Below are 19,038 nucleotides of genomic sequence, written 5' to 3' on the forward strand. Positions count from 1 at the left end.
CATTCCCCAGTCAGCCCTCCCTTCTCTCACCCCACTCCCCTCCCATCCCCCTTTCCCTTCTTCTCTTGTAGGGCAAGATAAATTTCTATGCCCCGTTGCCCGTGTAACTTATTTCCTAGTTGCATATAAAACCCTTTTTTTTTTGTTTTTGAACATCTGTTTTTAAAACTTTGAGTTCCAAATTCTCTCCCCTCTTCTCTCCCCGACAACCCCCCCTAAGAAGGCAAGCAATTCAACATAGGCCACATGCGTATCATTACGTATAACCCTTCCACAATACTCATGTTGTGAAAGACTAACTATATTTTGCTCCCTCCTATCCTGTCCCCCTTTATTCAGTTTTCTCCCTTGACCCTGTCCCTTTCCAAAAGTGTTTGTTTTTGATTACCTCCTCCCCCATCTGCCCTCCCTTCTATCATTCCCCCTTTTTATCTTCTTCCTCCTTCTTTCCTGTGGGGTAAGATACCCAATTGAGTGTGTATGGTATTCCCTCCTCACGTCAAATCCCATGAGAGCAAGATTCACTCACTCCCCCCTCACCTGCCCCCTCTTCCCTTCCTACAGAATTGCTTTTTCTTGCCACTTTTATGCAAGATAAATTACCCCATTCTGTCTCTCCCATTCTCTCTCAATATATTCCTCTCTTATCACTTAATTTGATTTTATATTTTTAGATATCATCCCTTCATATTCAACTCACCGTGTGCCTTCTGTCTACATATATATGTATATATATACACATATATATACCTACATATATACATACATACACACGCATGTATACACACACACACATATGCACATTCCTTTCAGCTACTCTGATACTGAGGTCTCATGAATCATACACATCATCTTTCCATGTAGGAATGTAAACAAAACAGTTCCACTTTAGTAAGTCCCTTATGATTTCTCTTTCTTGTTTACCTTTTCATGCTTCTCTTGAATCTTGTGTTTGAAAGTCAAATTTTCTATTCAGTTCTGCATATCCGCAGTGTGCAGCGTAGTGCCTGGTACACAGTAAGCATTTAATAAGTGCTTGTCGACTTGAATTGACTTGACTTGACCTAAAGGAAGACCCTCAGTATGTGGGCAGGACCCCCATGGAAGATTTATGGGAAGACACGGGCAAGGGGCTCAGAGTATAAGGAGGTATGGATGGGTTGTGATATACACCACTGATCGAAGTACCCACATCTAAGAGATAATAGATTCAATGGAAATATTAGATTCATAGCCTTAAAAAACCATCCAGTTCAACAACTCATTTAACTTAATGTCAGTCAAGTCCCAGAAAGGTGATGTGCTTTGCCCAGTCATACAGCTTTGTCACCAAAGCATGGCTTTTGTAACACACGGCTCCTGAGTCCCCAAACTCAGATAGATCTTTTATGTTGTTCAGAATCATGCCTTCAAATGACTTTCTGGTCATTTGCACACCATGCCACCTGGCCTCTGGCCATCCTCCTCATTGTCCATCCCCCCGGAAACCAGATTTTTGACCCTGGAGCTCCGGGCTCTGATAATTGTGTTTTCACCCTATCCTACCTGGAGCCAGGCTTCCATGTCTCTTCCCCACCATTTCCCAACAATTCCCTCCCCCAACCGATTTCTAGCTTCCTTTAACATGTGTCTTCCCCCATCAGAATAGAAGCTTTTTGAAGGCAAGGACTGTCCTGTTTATATTTGCATTCCCAAGTAACATAATACTGAACACATTAGCACCAAAAGCACGTAACGCTTTTTCATTCATTTGTTCCTTCATAGCCATCCAATACTCTTTCACCCACATAATTCTACCTTCTTTGTCTTGGTGAGTATCAGGCCACTAGACCCAGATGGCTCTGGAGGAGAACGTGAGGCTGGTGACCTTGCACAGCCCCCCCTCACTCAAATCACAGTCAATTGCAGGTAACGTCATCATTTCCCTGATGTCATTGGCCTCTTCGAGAAAGAAGGACAAACACACAACTACCTAGGTTAGATAAACACTAAATTTCCTTTCGGCTCTGACATTCTGCCTTCTACACTGTAAGGTTCTTTCGGCTTCTAATATGCTTTGTTTCTGCCTTAAATCTATAAATTCGTATCTTTCCTATCATACTTCCCTCATGCCTCAGATGAGTGGTTTTACAAAGGCTCAGAACCTCTTCAGCAGAGAACAGAGCTGAGACTAAGACAACAGGATGAGAAGACGGGAACCTCCATACTCTGCTCTCAGCTCCATCAATGACCCATCAGGAGCTTTTGGATACTTCGGTTTACCGATCTGCAAAAAGCAGAGCATCTGGCTGCCCAAATGGTATGGTGAATAGAGTATCTGATTAATGATGATGCTTTGAAAACATTAAAAACATACCAGATAGAATTGTCTGAAACACACACACATACACAAACACAGGGGCGGTATCAGAGGAGAGAGGGGACCATATACAAGGGATGCTATGAAGGCAGAATAAATAAGATTTGGCAACAGATTGAATATGGGGAGGGGTGGAGGTGATGAAAGTGAAGAGCTGAGAACGACGTGTAGGTTAGGAGCCTAACCTAGGAGGATGATGGTGTCTCCACAGTGATAGGGAAGTCAGGAAGACAAGAGGGCTTCGGTGTAAAGATAAGTTCACTTTTGGAATTAATGAGTTTAAGATGTCTACGTGGCAGCTTCTAATTCAAGATGTCCAATAGGCAGTTGCTGTTTTGAGAATGAATGTCAAGAGAGTTTAGGGTATGAATTACTGTGTCCCCAGTGAGGGCAGGACTGAGTTCTATACTCCAAAAGAATATATTTAAAGAAGACAAAATCCTTTCTTTTAATGAGGTGGGTGGTGAAGGTACCGTCCTTATTTTGCAAATGTGGCTCCCTATGCTTTTCCTACAAAACGGACAGCCCAATTTCCCAAGTACACTGGCTAAATAATCTTTAACCTAATTAGCGTCCTCTAAAAGCTTGTCAAACACTAATCTTTTATTTAGTCAGTTCTGCTATCATGGTCGTTTTGAAAACATGTTTGTTTCAGCACAACTGATGTGTCCGGAAACAATCTGAATGTAACGAGAATTTCAGGTTTGCTTATGTGTCATATTGTCAGGGAGACAAAAGGACAGTAAGCCGCATCCACTCACACACAGCAGTTATAACCGTCCATCCTATTTCGGATTCAGAGAAGTCTTCCATCACCACTGCGTAATAACTCAGAAGCTGTAACCCTTCTGATGCCAACTTGCACAAGCAAACATTATTTATTGATTTATTGCACACCTTCTGGTGCAGTAGGTCTGTACCCATCCACTATCTGCCCCTTTCGCTTCCACCATAGCTAGGCCACGTGCGGAGCTGTGCCCCTTTTCTGTAGGCTGCTTTCTTGAACCCATATGCAGCCTTTGACTCTGCCACACCAAACCCTACTGAGCAGCGGCCAGAAGTCATGGACAAGGCCACTATTTATTGTAAGATTTATATCTTAACCATTTAACATGTATAAAAATATGCTATTTTTATTAGGTTATCTTTTTAAATATGTCGTTGACGTCGTTTTTTCTCCCCCACAAGCCCCATGTCTCTTATCGTACAATTCCGCGTAGCACAGTGATTTTTAAGAACACGTATGCCAAAAGCACTGACTGCATCTATTATATCCCACTGGTCTATTTTTTTTTTGTCCAGCACTATGAAGTTTTCTTAAATAGGTGGCCCAGTGGATAGAGCACTGGTCCGAGATTCAGGAAAACCCATGTTCAAATCTGGCCTCGCGGAGTTAGCGGCCAGCTTTGTGGTCCTGGTGTGTCGCTTAACCTCTGCCCAGCTGTTTCTGTATCTGCAAAACGGCGATGATAACAGCACCCGTCTTCCAGGATTGCTGTGATGATAAAATGAGGTTCGTAAACCCTGAATCTCCACACAAGTACAACAATTGCTAAACCATCACTCTGCACCTTTTTTTTACAAGTCTGCGAGCACGAGGCACACTTCATTGGCTTTTAAGTGTCTCCCTCCATATCCTTACCCACTTGTTTCTCCATTCCGATTTCACTGATTTTTTCTAGTTAAATAAAGAAGCCCCTCTGTATTTTGATCGGTATTATATACATATGTACATATATATTGGTATTAAATATATACATTCATTGATGAGTATTTTCATTTTTATTCTAGTAATCAAAATCATCCATGCACAACTGAATTTCCCTCTAGTTATTGGTCACCACAGTTTCACAGTTCTCCTTATATAGACTCTATAAACTTCTAGGTGTATTTTCAAATATCTGATAGTTTTGTTGTTGCAGGCAAACATAATTAGTAGTAAAATTCTGGCAGCACTGTAGAAAGGCACACTCATTCATCCACAGTAGAACTACAAACCTGCATACTCTTTCTGAAAAAAACCTGGCCATGCGCACACAGAAAATAAGCCTGCTCTTTGATCTAATAATGCATCTGGGGTGAAAGACTGTCAGTTCAAATATTTTCGTGGTAACACATAATATGCAACTGCAAAAACAAAAACTGGAAAAGGCTCATCACTGTCCAACAACAGGGGCATGGTCAAACACTGGTACATTAATGTACCTGAGTCCTATGAAAGTAATGAAGATGCAGAACTTAAGACCTTTGTGAAATAATGCAAAATGGAAAAAGCTGAACCAAAAAAAAGGAGGAATAGAGAAAGAATCTTGAGGGTTACTTAGAGGAAGAAACGAAAAAGTGTTGGATGCTTTATGCTTTGAAATCAATTTATACATCGTTGTTAAGAAAATATGGTTTTATTACTGTTTAATATTGTACCTAAAACTTTTTAAAGGTGGGCGCAAGATGGCCTCTGAGGTCAGATTCTGTGCTTCTTTAAAGGAATTAATTATGCGAAAGGTTTACGACAGGTTGTAAAATGCTAAAGTTGGTTACAAAATTACTCTACCATTTGCTAATATATATACTTTTGAGGAGAAACAGGATGTCAAAAAATGAAGTCACGTTGAAACCATGATGCTAAGCTGAATAGTGATCAAGGAGGCAGGAGATCTGGGTTCTAGTTTTAACTTTTCCCTGGGTAGCTGTGTTACCTGGGCCAAATCACTTGGCCTTGTTTTCTCATCTATAAAATCAGGGAGGTAATCACTGTGGACCCCTCCAGTTTTGAAGTTCTATGATTTAAGACCATCCCAAGATGCCACATTGCATGAATACCTCCATGGTGTATTTCCCCACTCTTTTCCATCTGGCTAAGGGACATAAGGGCTTGGAAGAGAGCCAAGCCATATGGAGGGATGGGAGAAGTTTCTCTCCATATAGAGATAAATGCCTCCTGAGAGGCAATTTAAAGCAGGGAGTGTTAAGAGAAAAGCCAGTTTTGAGAAGTAGACACTTTCTCTGATACACTTTGAGCACCTCATTGAAGACACTTGAAGCAACACGAGGTCAAAGCAGTAAGCTTCCAAGCTTTGCCATGCTCTTGCCTGGAACCCCCAAAGATTAAGAATAGCTACTAAGCATGGCTTTGGAAGACTTGTGTCTCCAGGAAGGGAGGCAGGGCAAGTGAAGGATAATTTCTTTTTCTCTGATAAGGAAACACAGCTTCCACTGAAGTCCTACTCCCAAGCCTTATCATACTGGGAAAGTTGCCTAGAAAATGTGACCTTAGAAAACTTGTTACTTCAGGAAGGGAGCCACGGTGAGTGAAAGATAATTCATTTATCCTAAATAAGGAAAACTAGCTTCCACTAAAGTCCAATTCATCATATTGGGGGAAATGACCTGGAATTTTCAAAAGCTAAGACAGCAAGGGTTGCTCTTTAAGGTCTTGAAATCTGGACAGACTGATTAAGAGTCCAGCTGTGACTCACTAGGATCAAGCACCAAGGAAATGTAAAGAATCAAAACTCAAATCCTAGTTACTGGACTAAATCCAATGCTTAACTGACTATAAATTCAAAAGTCCCAGGAAGAACTCCTCAACTGACCTAACAAACAGCCAGAGGCATTAATGTATCAGTCATCTGACATATTTGCCTGGTGATCATGAGCCTGGCTCTTGCTGGTATTCATGAATGTGAAAAGAACTTGGGTGAGTACTTGAAGAGGGGGAAAACGCTGCATAAAAATCTAATATTCTTCCCACCGTGCTCTTGTGTGCCACTGAAAGACAACACCTACTCCTACCGAAGCAATGAAACAAATGTCACTGTTTTTAATCTGCTCAACTTTGGGAGGAAAAAAGGGAAGGGAGAAAACACAGGTTCCTTCTGAATTTTTGGCGCCTTGACTAACTGCAACATTTATGTCTTGTTATAAGACTAACAGGGGTGGAAGAACCTGTGGCCTCAAGGCCACATGTGGCCCTCTAGTGCAGCCCTTTGACTGAATCCAAACTTCACACAGAAATCCCATTAATAAAAGTATTGGTTCTGTAAAACTTGGACTGAGTCAAAAGGCTGCACCTAAGGATTTAGAAGGCCACATGTGGCCTCGAGGCCACAGGTTTCCCACCCCGGCTAGGGTGTCAGAAAGGCTGTCCACAGGAACATGAAAATGCTGCGGGCATCAAGACCTTTGTCAAATCTTCTCTGCTTAAACAGCACCTACACTAATGCTTTGCCTACAGTAGGCATACATGAAGTGCACATTGAGCTAAATGGGATAAAAAAGACAAAGCGAAGGATCCTGTCATGATTTTCTATGAGCTACCTCCCCAAGCTTAGAAGACCCTCCCCCACATCTTGGCTACTGAAATACTTCCTTTTCTTTTAGTCCTGGCTCGAGTACCTTTCTCAATGAAGCCCTCCTTGATGTCTCCATCTCTAAGTGATTTATCCCTCTTTGAATTTCCCACTATTTTTGGACCTTTGCTATGCATTTCTCATAGCATACCTTGTATTACAGACTTCTGTGTATTTGCCTTATTCCTCCTATTAGATTGTAAACCCCCTGAAGACAAGGGCCACATCTTGCTTTATCTTTGTAGAAGGGCAGTAATCCCAGAGGACAAAGCTAGGAACAATGGGTAGAAGCGGTCAAGAGACATATTTGGGCTCAACGCAAGGAAAAACTCCTAGTAATTAGAGTTTTTCAAAAGTGGAATCCTCTGCCTTAGGAGATGGTGGATTCTTCCTCACTTGAGAAATTCAAACAAAGGCTGAATAGACTACTTGTTTTTTGTTGTTTTTTTAAATTTGAGATGAGCTGGACTATATATGACCTTTAAGATGCCTTCCAATTTATTCTGTTACTGTGCAAATTGAACTGTGATTACAAAAAGCCAGCAACACTAGATAGAACTACAAAACTCATGGCAAAGAGCTCCAGTAATAGCTCACTTAACCGACCCCAGTCATTTGTTTATGTTCTTTTCTTCACTGAGCCATTGTATGGGCTATAATAAAAATTAATTGGGCAGTATCTTAACTGTCAGTCTGGGCCACAATCAGTTTTTTGAGCCCCTATATGCAATAACACTTTCATTTTTGGTATAATGTTTTAACGGTTTTCAAAAAAAAGATTTTAGTTTTCTCCTTCCTAGCTCCTCCTGGACTTCATTAGATTCTATGTCCTTTGAGGGTAAGAAACATGTCTTATACTTCTTGGTATTCTCCAACAGAACTGAGCACAAGATCTTAAGCAAAAGAAGGGCTCAGCACATGTTTGTTGAATGAATAACCTGGCTTTCTGGGAGATTAAGCAGCAAAAAAAAGCATACAAAAAATTAGTACTATGGAAAGGGAAATCTGAAAGTATCAGAGAGCAAGGAGTAAAAGAAGAATAAGCGTTTGAGGTGAGGAGGATAGACAGACCATCTAATATCCCCAGGACACCACCACCAGAAAGCAGTCAGGTCCAAAAACTCAGAAGCTTGTCTTAATTTTGAATCATTTCCTAGACTAAGAAATCAAGATGCCATATTCTACCAGTAAACTAGCCAATCTGAATAAAGCACTGACCCCTTGGCAAACACTTTTCACATTAGCTATAAATGTAGCCCAAGGCAGAGCTCACAAGTCTGCTATGCTCAAATGCACTTAAAGAAGATCCATAGGCTCAGAGTGAAAGAGCAGTAACAGCTCATGAACCTGATTGTTCTCTCTGGATAAGGCAAACTTTGTTAATGGGGACTGAAAATTTCAAACACCGGAATCTGACGGAGAGCAACAGAAAAGCCCAAATCTGCTCATAAAGGCAAGAGAGTTTTATTAACACGATAAACCACCAGGAAACATCCCCAGCAACACTGGCCACTAGAGCCTTCTGGGAGTGTGGGTGACACTGAAGACAGCGAGGTGTGTACATGCACTGTTCTTTCACTGCACAAAGCTCTAAAGCACTTCTTCCATGGAAGGAGTGGTAGCTTTGGCTTCTGGTTCAACCACTTCCTTGAAGAAATCATTTGTAGGTAATATCCTTGAGACCTGAGGGGAGAAGAAAACAAATCACTGAAGGATAAGGACAAGAAGCATGTCTACTTGGGACATTGGATTCTGTTTGGTATTTGTCAATGATTCAAATCAAGACCACAGGGTACTGTGCAAGTCATTCACAAATTCATTGTTGGAGCTGGAAGGGACCTTAGAGGGCAGCTAACCTAAGGCAAATTTTAAAAAGCAGGAAACTGAGGCCAAAACATGTAGTGATTTTTCCCAAGGTCACACAGATAACTGATGGCAAGGTCAGGCATACAACTAAGGTCTTCTGAATTCTAGTTTGCAGCTTTTCCCACCATAACCACGCAGTATTAAATATTCATGCTTTATAGACAGAAACAAGAGAAAGTCTGAAATGTGATTGGACAAATCTAGGGGCTGGGTCACCATGGCAGCCAACATCTGCACCGTGGTAGCTAGTATTTTTAGTGTGATGTTCACAATATAGATTTCTGCGTGTGTCTACATGAAATACACACACACACGCATGCACACATACACACAGAGTCCCAAAAGTCTTGGTACAATTTAAAGCTTTAATAACGTCATAAGTATAAATGCCAAAAACTTACAAAAACAACATTTCAGAAGTTAAATTTTAAGATACTGACGTTTCTTATTAAGATTCAACATAACCACCATCTTGGCCTATATATCACTCCAGTCTTTGTAAAAACTTTCATCAGCTGCTTGTGGTTGTTGTGTTTGTCCTTGGTTTTTGAAGAGGACCATGGCATCAGGAGAGTGATGGCATGACTTGCAGTTGACTTTGATTTGAGTGAGGGAGGCTGTGCAAGGTCACCAGCCTCACTTTCTCCTCCACAGCCATCTGGGTCCAGTGGCCTGACATTCAAGAGGAAGACTGGAGATGGCCCAGGATGCAATGGGAGACCCTGGCCCTTTCAAGCTAAGATCTTTTCTGGTTCTCACTTTGAGTGAGGTAACGCCCATTCAGCGAACAGACCTCTTTAAGAAGTGAGTCAAGGGATGGCCCCTTTAATGAGAAAAAAGAAAAAAAAAATCAAACTGGGAGGGGAAGACCCTGAGGGTTGTTAGTCAAAAGAGAAACAGTTACCATTGACATTCACTCAGAGCCAGGAGGGCCCAAATTATATCCATTAAGTGGTGCTGGGAGTGAAATGGGACTAAAGACAGACAGACAGACAGATAGGCAGGCAAGCAGACAGACAGAAAGAAAGAAAGAGAGAGAGAAAAAGGGGGCAGGAATCTAGCCAGTAAACCCCAAGTTAACTAGGGAGCTTCTGGCTGTCAAAATTTACCTTAACAGTTTAATTAATTTATTCAGCCAAGAGCTCCGTAAAGGTACAGAATGTAACCCATCCATCATGCCTTCTTATCCTGCACAACTCTTATTTATGTCCACCTGAAGTCCTCCAGAGGAGATCCACCAAAGGGTGTGGAAATCTGTCTTCTAGGCCTGACAGTATAGGAGCACCAAAGCAGCAGGAAGGCTACTGATTTGTTATAAGAACTTGTTTTTTCCTTTTAAATAGATAAAAGAATTTTTGAAACTGCTCCTAAAATGTGGAGTTGGCTGCTAGAGCCAAAGCCAATCTGTCAGGTCCTTAAAGGGAACAAGGAAACATTCAATATTTTGTAGCAATACTGTATTGGCTCAGGTGGGCAATACAAGTTCAGAGATACAAAACCTCTACTGAGGGATGTTCCAGAGACAGGTAAGACTTCTTCTAACATCCATGCAACTTGTCATGATTCTAGTCACAGAAAGTATCTGTTGGACACAAAGACTTTTCTGCTAATCAATAATGAAGAAGTTGTTTCCAATAGTAGAAGCGTTCGGTGCTCAAGCTGCTCAAAAACTCTCTTCCCCAAACTTCAATGTGGCCATCTGGGAGCATCTTTGGCCTGGCCCAGCTGAGCCTGGAGATGCCTAAATGTGCTTTTGTCTTATATTAATGCTATCTAAGAAGAAACAGCTTAGAGATGAGGACTTAGAGAGGGGATTTCTATTCGTTCTGTCCTTATTATACTAATCCTAATAGCATGAATTCCATACAAAGTAATGAATCTGTATTAGAGCTCGTGACAGGCCATGAAACAGCATCCCTCTCCACTCTTTCCTTTGGCCAGTAAGAACATAAATTTGGTTTGGGGCCGGCTAACCTCCCCTTGATAGGGTGTATGGCTTCTTAAATAAGCAGTAAGACAGCCCCCATCACTGCTTCTGTTTCAGCTTCCTTGCTTTACCCTAACCCACCTGAATTTTAATGTGATTTCGTTAACTCGACCTCCTATTCCTGCTGTTTCCAGTTTTAGCCAATGTGTCACTTCTCCTCTAGTTCAGACTGTCCTTACCAGTGTTCCCAAAAAGGAACCCAGGAAGAGAAAACGGCCCTGCTTGGCAAGCATGTTGCCACTTGTGTTAACACTCACTGGCTTTGCTTCTGTAGAGACATGAACACTGGTGATAAATCCCAGTAAGATACAAAATAAATAACTTCATTTCCCATTCGTGTTCCCAACAACCATGACGCCTCCGGGGGGAACACTTCCATAGCCTATATATGTTAATTCTTTAATATCTATTCATAGCCAACTGTGGATGTGGCCAGCATACCTCGGCTGCCTTCTCCCTCCTCTCCTGCAGCCCCCTCTTCTACTGCAGTGTTCCTCTCAAAACCTCCATTTTGAGAAAAGACGCAGACCACTCCCAGTCCTTCCTCAATCTTCAGACTTTGGCACTGGCACCTTCCTCTCCCTCCTTCCTCCCCCACCCCCACTCCCTGACTCTGCAGTGCCCCTTTATGTGCTATCAGCTGCCATTAGGATAAAGGCTCCTTCAAGGTGGGGACTTTTTTTCTGCTTGTTATTTGGCACAGTGTCTGGCATATTTTAAGTACTTAATAAACACTTCTTCTAATATTTTTATTCAACTCTGTTGAATAGAAGACAAAACTGCCCAGGTCCATCCACATCATGGTTTTGCCTCAAATGCTAAGTTCCTGAGGCCCACACTACGTCCTGTGTGGTTGTCCATACAGGCAGTACTACAGAATAAAAAGAGCAAAGGACTCTGAGCAAAAAGACTGGGACTTGAGTGCTAAGATCTTGAGCTAGAATGGACCTTGGAGATTGAGACCTAGCAAAGCTAAGTGACTCAGACAAGGTCCCACAGGCAGCAAAGTTGGGACATGAATAGTAGTCTTCTGACCTCAAAGCGATGATGCTCTCTGTGCTTGGGGAGTATCAGAATACTTTGTTCTCTGAACTGCCACTTCCAGACTGGCTCACCGACACCATCACTCAGCAATCCCTCCTCCTTTAAAGTTCACCCAATCCAAATTTATCACCCAATTCAGATTCTGGCAGCTGTTATGAACTGATCCCCAGGATCCTCCTCTCCTACCTAAGTAAGTTCAGTGCCTGCCTCAGTCTCTTTCTACCCCAACTCCTGCCATCATACTAAGGGACTTCAACATATATAGTGATAGTCTCTCAAGCACCCTAACTTCCAAGTTCCTCAATCTACTCAACTCCCACGACCTCGCACTCCTCAACTAAGAGATGGTCATACCCTTGACGCCCCCATCGCCCTTTGATCACAATCTTTTATTATTCATCTTTCCCTCTGCCTTACCACCCCGCACCTGTTCTCCGGCCTCACCATGACTTCCAGTTCCTTTTCCCAGGTCATCACCCCTGCAGTGGCTGGGCCATCTCCAGTCATCCTGGTGAACATCAGGCCACTGGCCCCAGATGGCTCTGGAGGAGAAAGGGAGGCTGGTGACCTAAGCCCTCCCTCACTCAAATCAACTGCAAGTCATGTCCTCATTTCCCTGACGTCAGGCCCTCTTCAAGAAGGAAGGACAAACACAACCGCCTCTGCAGTGGCTGCAGCCCTCACCTCCTATCTCAATACCCCATACTAGACACTCAAATCCCTTAATTCCCATCACGGACTACGCCCTGTCGAGGCTCAACCTGAGATGACTTCCACCTTCTAGTCTTGGCTCCTATTTGAATGCTGCTGAATAGAGGTGAAGAAAAATCACAAAACTATGTGAACCAGATCCAAAGCTAAGAGTATCAGAGGTTGGAACTGAACTCGGGCTTTCCCCAGGCCCAGAGCGCTAACCACTGCACCACCTAGCTGGTGTCCTTCAAAACTTAGCTCAAATCCCACTTCTGCAAGAGGCCTTTCCCAGTCCTCCCACCTCACCCCTCCCCACTGCTTTCCCTTTGAAATTACCTCCCATTTGCTCTGTATGTATAAAACTTTTGTATGGAGATAATTTTTTCAATATTGTCTCTACCCATAAAAATGCACACTCCTTGAACAGAAACCCTGTTTTTGCTTTTCTTTGTATCCCTAGCACCTGTACAATGTCTGGGACTTAATAAGCACTTACCAGATGCTGGCTGACTGAAAGACCTCTAGCGTAACAGCTGTATGACCATGGGCAAGGCATGTTGTCTACACCCTCTCATGTGTAAAATGAAGATGACGGTACTCGCCTAACTACCTCACAGTCCTACCATACGGACCAAATCAGAAGGTAATATGGGTAAAGGGCTTTGTAAGCAATGTAGTGCTACATAAATGGCAGTTATTATTACTTTTACTAAAACATAAGCAATCCTAGACAGTGTCAAGCACATTAGGCACTTAATTATTTTCACAGTAATACCAACAACACCGAGGCAGTATGGCATAGTGGACACAGCTGGCCTCAAAGCCAGGAAGACCTGGATTCAAGTCTCATCTCACCTCCTGAGGGTCTACTGGGAGTCTGGGACCCTCAGGCAATCTCTCAGTGCTCTAGGCAACTCTTTATCCTATAAATTGCTAAAAAGGTACCATGCTCTTTGGCAGAGGGTATTTCCTCATCTTGGAATTTTATACCAGTAATGTCAACTCAAGTAGAAATGGATCCCTGAGGGCAGCATACTGACTTAGAAAACCGCAAATTAGCATCATCTATGTTGTATTATATCTTTATTTTATTAAACATTTCCCAAATACATTTTCAACTGGTTCATACCTCTTATGAGTCTGACACTTTCGCTCTATATTACTGAAATTACAGGTCCAGACTCTTATCCCACCAATATCATCATCATTAATTATACCTAATAGAGTTTTCCTTTTGACTGATGTCAACGCTCTCAGGGGACACATGAAGTGTTTGTGTCATCATCCCTGTTACCCCCAATGCCACTTAGACATCTGTGAGATCAAGTGAAGACAAGAAGTCTCTTTATCCCTCCTCTGAGTTCCCAATAAGGGCCTCTAATTACTGCCAAGGTTATGCCCTCCCACTTGAGAAGTACCAAAAGATGAGCATGGGCATTGGACCTGAAAATCTCTGACCATCTTCCTTTTTACGGACATCTGATAGAGTTCCCCTCTTTCTGGGCCACAAGGACATGTAGGGTACAAAGGCTATACCAACTAATTCTCCAAATCAGGCAGGACAGATAGGACACCTACACTTTCCTGACCAGAGCATTCCAGTGTACTTTAGGACACAATAATGGAATTTTACACTCTTTCATGGCTTACAATCTTTAAAGGAAAATTCCACTTGTCTGGCCTTCTGGAATAGTCAAGTCAACAAACATCAGTAGTACGGCTCAGTATAAAGGTCACTGGGGTCGGAGTCAAAGACCACCATTTGAGTCCTGCTTTCAACACATACCTGATATACGATTACTGGCCAGTCACTTAACGTCTTGGAGCTTCAGTTTCTCTATGAACCAATCTATGACCAAGCATTTATTAAGCACCAACTAAGTGCCAGGCACTGTACGAGGCGGTGGAGACACAAAGACCCAAAATGCTATAATCCTTTCTGTAAATGAGGATATCACTCATACCACTTACCTTACAGAATGGGGTTGTGAAGGAAGTCATTTATGAAGTAGAAAACGTTGTGTAAATGATAGCTGCTACTATTGATAAAAACTTACCTAGGTTATTTCCACCTTTTGTTGCCCAACAAAGACAGTAATGCTGCATAAGTTGTTCAAGAAGCTCCATTTCATCAAGGAATTCAAGTGATTCTATTCTGTAAGAGAATTTCTTTTAGTCAAAGTCTAAAGCTACCAATGTGTTTATTTACAAACAGTAAAACTGGTTTTTTCCACACATGTGTACCATTTGAAAGCAAAATTTATTTAAATATCAAGCTAGGTAATTACGGGGCAAGAGGGTACTTTTCCTTTCTCAAAAAAATTACATCACACGTATGTTTATAGGAGTATAAACATGGAAAATCGAAACGGGCTATCGTTACAAATATTTAGGTTAAAAACCTAAATATTAAAATGCAACATGTTTTTCTTAGCATTCACACAATGTAAATGCTGATTTTTTTCTTTCACAAATGCCTATTAATAAGGAAGAAGACAATCAGGATTTTAAATTTAAACACTGTCCTATAACACTAATGTCCTGGGTCTGTCTATACAGGATGTAAATTTAAGTGTTTAATTTCTTAGCAACAAATTCAGCTATTATAATTCTATATGCAACTGTTTTGAAACAAAATATTTGCAGAAAGTCTTCGTAAAATGAGAACTGGACTTGGAATCATGAAGTCTGAGTTCAAATCCTGGCGCAGGCATTCCTAGCATTATGATCTCACTCTATGCCTCTGAAGTCTTGAGTTTCTCTTCTGTAAAATCATGATTCTACAATCTGCACATTTGGTGGATAAGGGAAACTGAGGCACAGAGAAACTAAGTGACTCATAATACCTATTGCAACATGACCATTCTCAGGATTAAACAAGAATAAATGTAAACCAAGCCCACAAAGCACTGAAATGTGAAGAGTTATTTTTACTGCTATCACTATACCATCACAATTTGGGTGCCTGTTTCTTTATCTGGTGACTACGACTTCAAGCAATCTAACTACAATCCTACAGCTGGGTGTCTTTACTAGGATTTTCACAGTAGAATCTGGGGCTCACAAAGCTGTGTTATAGGTCATATTTCACAATACTCTCTCCAATTCTGGACGCAAAGAAAAGTTTTTTTGAATTTACCAACCAACTTTCTTAACGACTAGTTACTATGGAAATTAAATGATCTACAACCCTGCTCTAGGCAAGTCCCTGGAGGTCCGTACTAATGAACTGCCCACTAAGACAGTAAATATTTACTGAGTGTGTACCATGAAGCCATGAGCTCAACTCTGTAGGACGTAGAGAGAAACATAACACAAAGTCCTCCAGCTAGTCATTAAACACCCTCAGAGGTGGCACAAGACCGATCGCAGCTACGGAGCAAACAGCGTAACAGCGAGGCTCCAAGGGAATGATGGTGGGTCACTTTTCTGTTCTTAGTGAACGCCGCTAGTTGTTAAGAGAGTTAGAGAAACCTGAGGATTTTACACCTGTTTCATCTCTCCCACAACTTTCAGTACTGTGCGATCACACGGTTCCACGGTAGGTTTTAAATAAATGCTAAGGATCACAGATGTAAAGCTGCAACCTTCCGATTATAGACGAATCACAGAGGCTCCAAGAAGCAAGTAAAGTGATCGGCCAAAAAGTCATACGCAAGGAGGAGGCGGCAGAGCTGGAATCTGAACCGAGGGCTCCAGACACTGTTGTGTTGACTGACTGATCAACAGGATCAGGCAACAGAAGAGGCTGCTTTATTAGCAGGGCAAGTGGATGGCAGCAACGGCATCAGAATCTAGGAAGATGCTTCCTAAGAGGAAGGCGGGTGGGAGAAGGAAAAGAGGCTGGGCAGCTCCCAAGGGCACATGGGGCCACAGAAAGTAGAACCAAAGATCCATGATAGCTTTAAAGAAACAAAAAGTTTAAAAGGTGGCATCTCTTTGCCCCTTGATACTGCAGATCCCAGAAAGATTCTGATGAAGAGAAGTATACCTAACATTTGCTATTTTAGTTTCAGAAAGCAGAATTAAGTTGAATAGTCTTGGTTAATTTGGCATTTTCTTTATCTTGAATGCATTAGCAAATCTTACTGTATTTTTAGATGAGATTGCCTTGTGAAATATCTCTATCACAAATTCTAATTTAACACACAAGGCAGTTAATGAGAGAGACTAGTGAAGCCACTTAATTGGATAGGACATAACTGAAATGCTGTATGTGAGAACATCTGTAGCAACCTGACTCACAACCTCAGAGAAACAGGAAGGTTGCCTAGTCCAGGGGACCAGATGGAAAGGCAGTTGCTAACCAGACCCTTCTTTCAATACTTGCCTATTAAAGCTCTTGGACTTTATCAGTGGCCTGTAGAGTGAACAGGAATTGAGCTTAAGCCCACAAAGATCAAGAATATGAAACACAAGATTTGGAAGAATGTGACTTATGTGGTGGCATAAGGAAGAAATAGGAATAAGCATAACCACCATTGCGCTCTCCACCAGAAGCGAGAACCAGCCAGTTGTCTACACAGTATCCACGGGGGTCCAAAAAGCATTCTAGCATTTCCATCTTAAGGGCAAAGCAAAGGAAAAAGGCCACACTGGGTAACAAAGAAAACGAGGTCAGAATTAAGGAGGCCTAGTTCTGACTCCCAGCCCTGACACTTACTAGCCACAGGATCTCAGCCAAGCCAGTTCCCTTCTGTGAGTCCTGAATTTCCCACGCCTCACAGAGCTATTGGGAGCAAAATGCTTCCCGGGCCTATTTCTTTATGTTTATTTTTAAAAATCACCACCTGCTTCAGCCTCAGGGCTACTGTGATTTCACCATTTAACAACCACCGGTGCCCTCTGTAAGTACTGCAGACATAGTCAGGGTGTCTCTCTGCACTCCTTCCCTAATGGGTGAGGGGAATGAGCCGATGGGAGGGATGACAGCATGAAAAAAGAGGACCAATATAACATTTTTTTAAAAGTTACATGCAATAAAAGCTAACAGCTAGCATCTATGCAGTGCCTTAAAATAAACAAAGCCCATTACATCCATAATCTTCTGTGATTCTCACAACAACCCTGTGAAGTAGGTGATATCATCCCCCTTTCGCAGATGAAGAAACTGAAGCTGAGAAGCGAAGGGACTTGCCCAGAGTCACCCAGCAGTGTCTGTGGCAGGATTCAAACTCAGGACTTCCCGACTCCAAGCCCAGCACATTATCCACTCTGCCCTTGGCTGCATCCTCACACTTGGGGATCTAGGGCCTAGACTGGGAATGTGCCTAGGATGGACCTGTACACATAGCAGGGGCTCAAATAACTGTTGACTTGGGGGAAGGGGCAGGAGAAAGGAAATACTCAAGTCAAGGAGTTAATTCTATTAGGCAGCCAGGCCACTTCTTATAAACCAAGGATGCTACTCAGGTTATTGAAAAGAGAGAATCAAAAGATGAATCAGGGAACCTGCAGTTGATGGTATCTTAGGTAGAAAAGCCTACTTTTCTAAATTACTGCCCGAAGGAAGGTGGGAAGAAAGAAAGCAGGCGACATCTGCTAAAGGTAATAAAACTACAAGTCTCTCCATAGGCTCCAGTCACTAGATTTTAGAAGCAGAGTACTTAGAATTAGGGAGGGGACAGTCCCACTGTCCTCTGCCTTGATGACTCCACTTCTGAAGCACGGCATTCCTTTTCAGAGGGACGATGATAAACAGAGGCAGCAACCAGGAGGGTGAGGGTATTCTGAAGAACTTAGCTAGAGAAGATAAGACTTTAAGAAGAGACAAGAGAATGATCTCCAAATACATCAAAGGAGGTGTCACTCAGACGAATGAGAATTATTCTGCATGGTCCTTAAAGGCAGAACTGTTGCAGGCAGGCATACCTTAGTTCAACGTAAGAAAAAAGAAATTTCTAATAACTAGAGCGGTCCCAAATTGAAAACAGCTGCTCACAGAGGTAGTAAGAGACAAGATGCGTTCAAGTGAACGCTGGATGACAACTTGTTGAGAATGTTGAAGATGGCACAACTGGATCAAACAAGGGGTAAACTGGATGACATGTGAGGTCCCTTTAACTGTAAGATGTTGTAATTCTTTGTCTTTCCTTAGTGGCACTCAGGGTAAAATTGTGAGTTCATAACCATTAGAATGTGAACTTCTTGCTTTGTATCTCCAGGCCTTAATGGAGTGCTTTGCACATGGTGAAGTGATCAATAAAGGGCTGGCTGCTGACTGACTTGGCTAAAACTACTGGTGACTTTCTAGAAGCTATGGGATTTACTAATTACTTCCATTCCAAGTGTTGCTTTGGGATATTTCCACATATGACTGTTTGACTGAAATAATCTGGTTGACAGGTAAGAGTGCCAGGCCTGAAGTATGGAAGACCCGAATGCCAATCTAGCCTCAGACACTAGCTGTGTGACCATAAGCAAGACACTTAACCCTGTCTGCCTCAGTTTCCTCGGCTCTAAAATGAGCTGGAGAAGGAAATAGCAAACTACTCCAGTATCTTTGCCAAGAAAACCCCAAAAGGAGTCACAAAGACTCAGACAAGACTATAAATGACTAAACAACACAAAATCTGGTTGGCAGAAACTTTCAAATAACAGCTAATGAATTTCTCTAGAGATGTTTAGAGAGGTTTCCTTTAAGTTAGCAGTTACTTATTTCAAAACCTACTTTCTTAGTTCTTTTCACATTAAAAGATTTAACAAAGAAATAAGGTGTGTGTTGGAGTGGGGAGCATGGA

The 19,038-nt window shown here is 42.1% G+C and overlaps 1 protein-coding gene across 1 annotated transcript in view; it reads right to left on the bottom strand.

Annotated features, from left to right (window-relative positions):
* Nucleotides 1–8,152: 8,152 nt before the first annotated feature.
* LCMT1 (leucine carboxyl methyltransferase 1) overlaps nucleotides 8,153–19,038 on the bottom strand; it is an 87,608-nt gene continuing 76,722 nt past the window's right edge. Inside the window, exons 10-11 of the mRNA XM_036739761.1 lie at nucleotides 14,356–14,453; nucleotides 8,153–8,391 (exon numbers count right to left, since the gene is read on the bottom strand). Coding sequence (XP_036595656.1) covers nucleotides 8,366–8,391; nucleotides 14,356–14,453 — 124 coding nt within the window. The 3' untranslated portion in view covers nucleotides 8,153–8,365. The remainder of the gene's footprint in view (nucleotides 8,392–14,355; nucleotides 14,454–19,038) is intronic.

This window comes from Trichosurus vulpecula, chromosome 9 (genome assembly GCF_011100635.1).
Source record: "Trichosurus vulpecula isolate mTriVul1 chromosome 9, mTriVul1.pri, whole genome shotgun sequence".
In the NCBI taxonomy this organism is placed as follows: Eukaryota; Metazoa; Chordata; class Mammalia; order Diprotodontia; family Phalangeridae; genus Trichosurus; species Trichosurus vulpecula.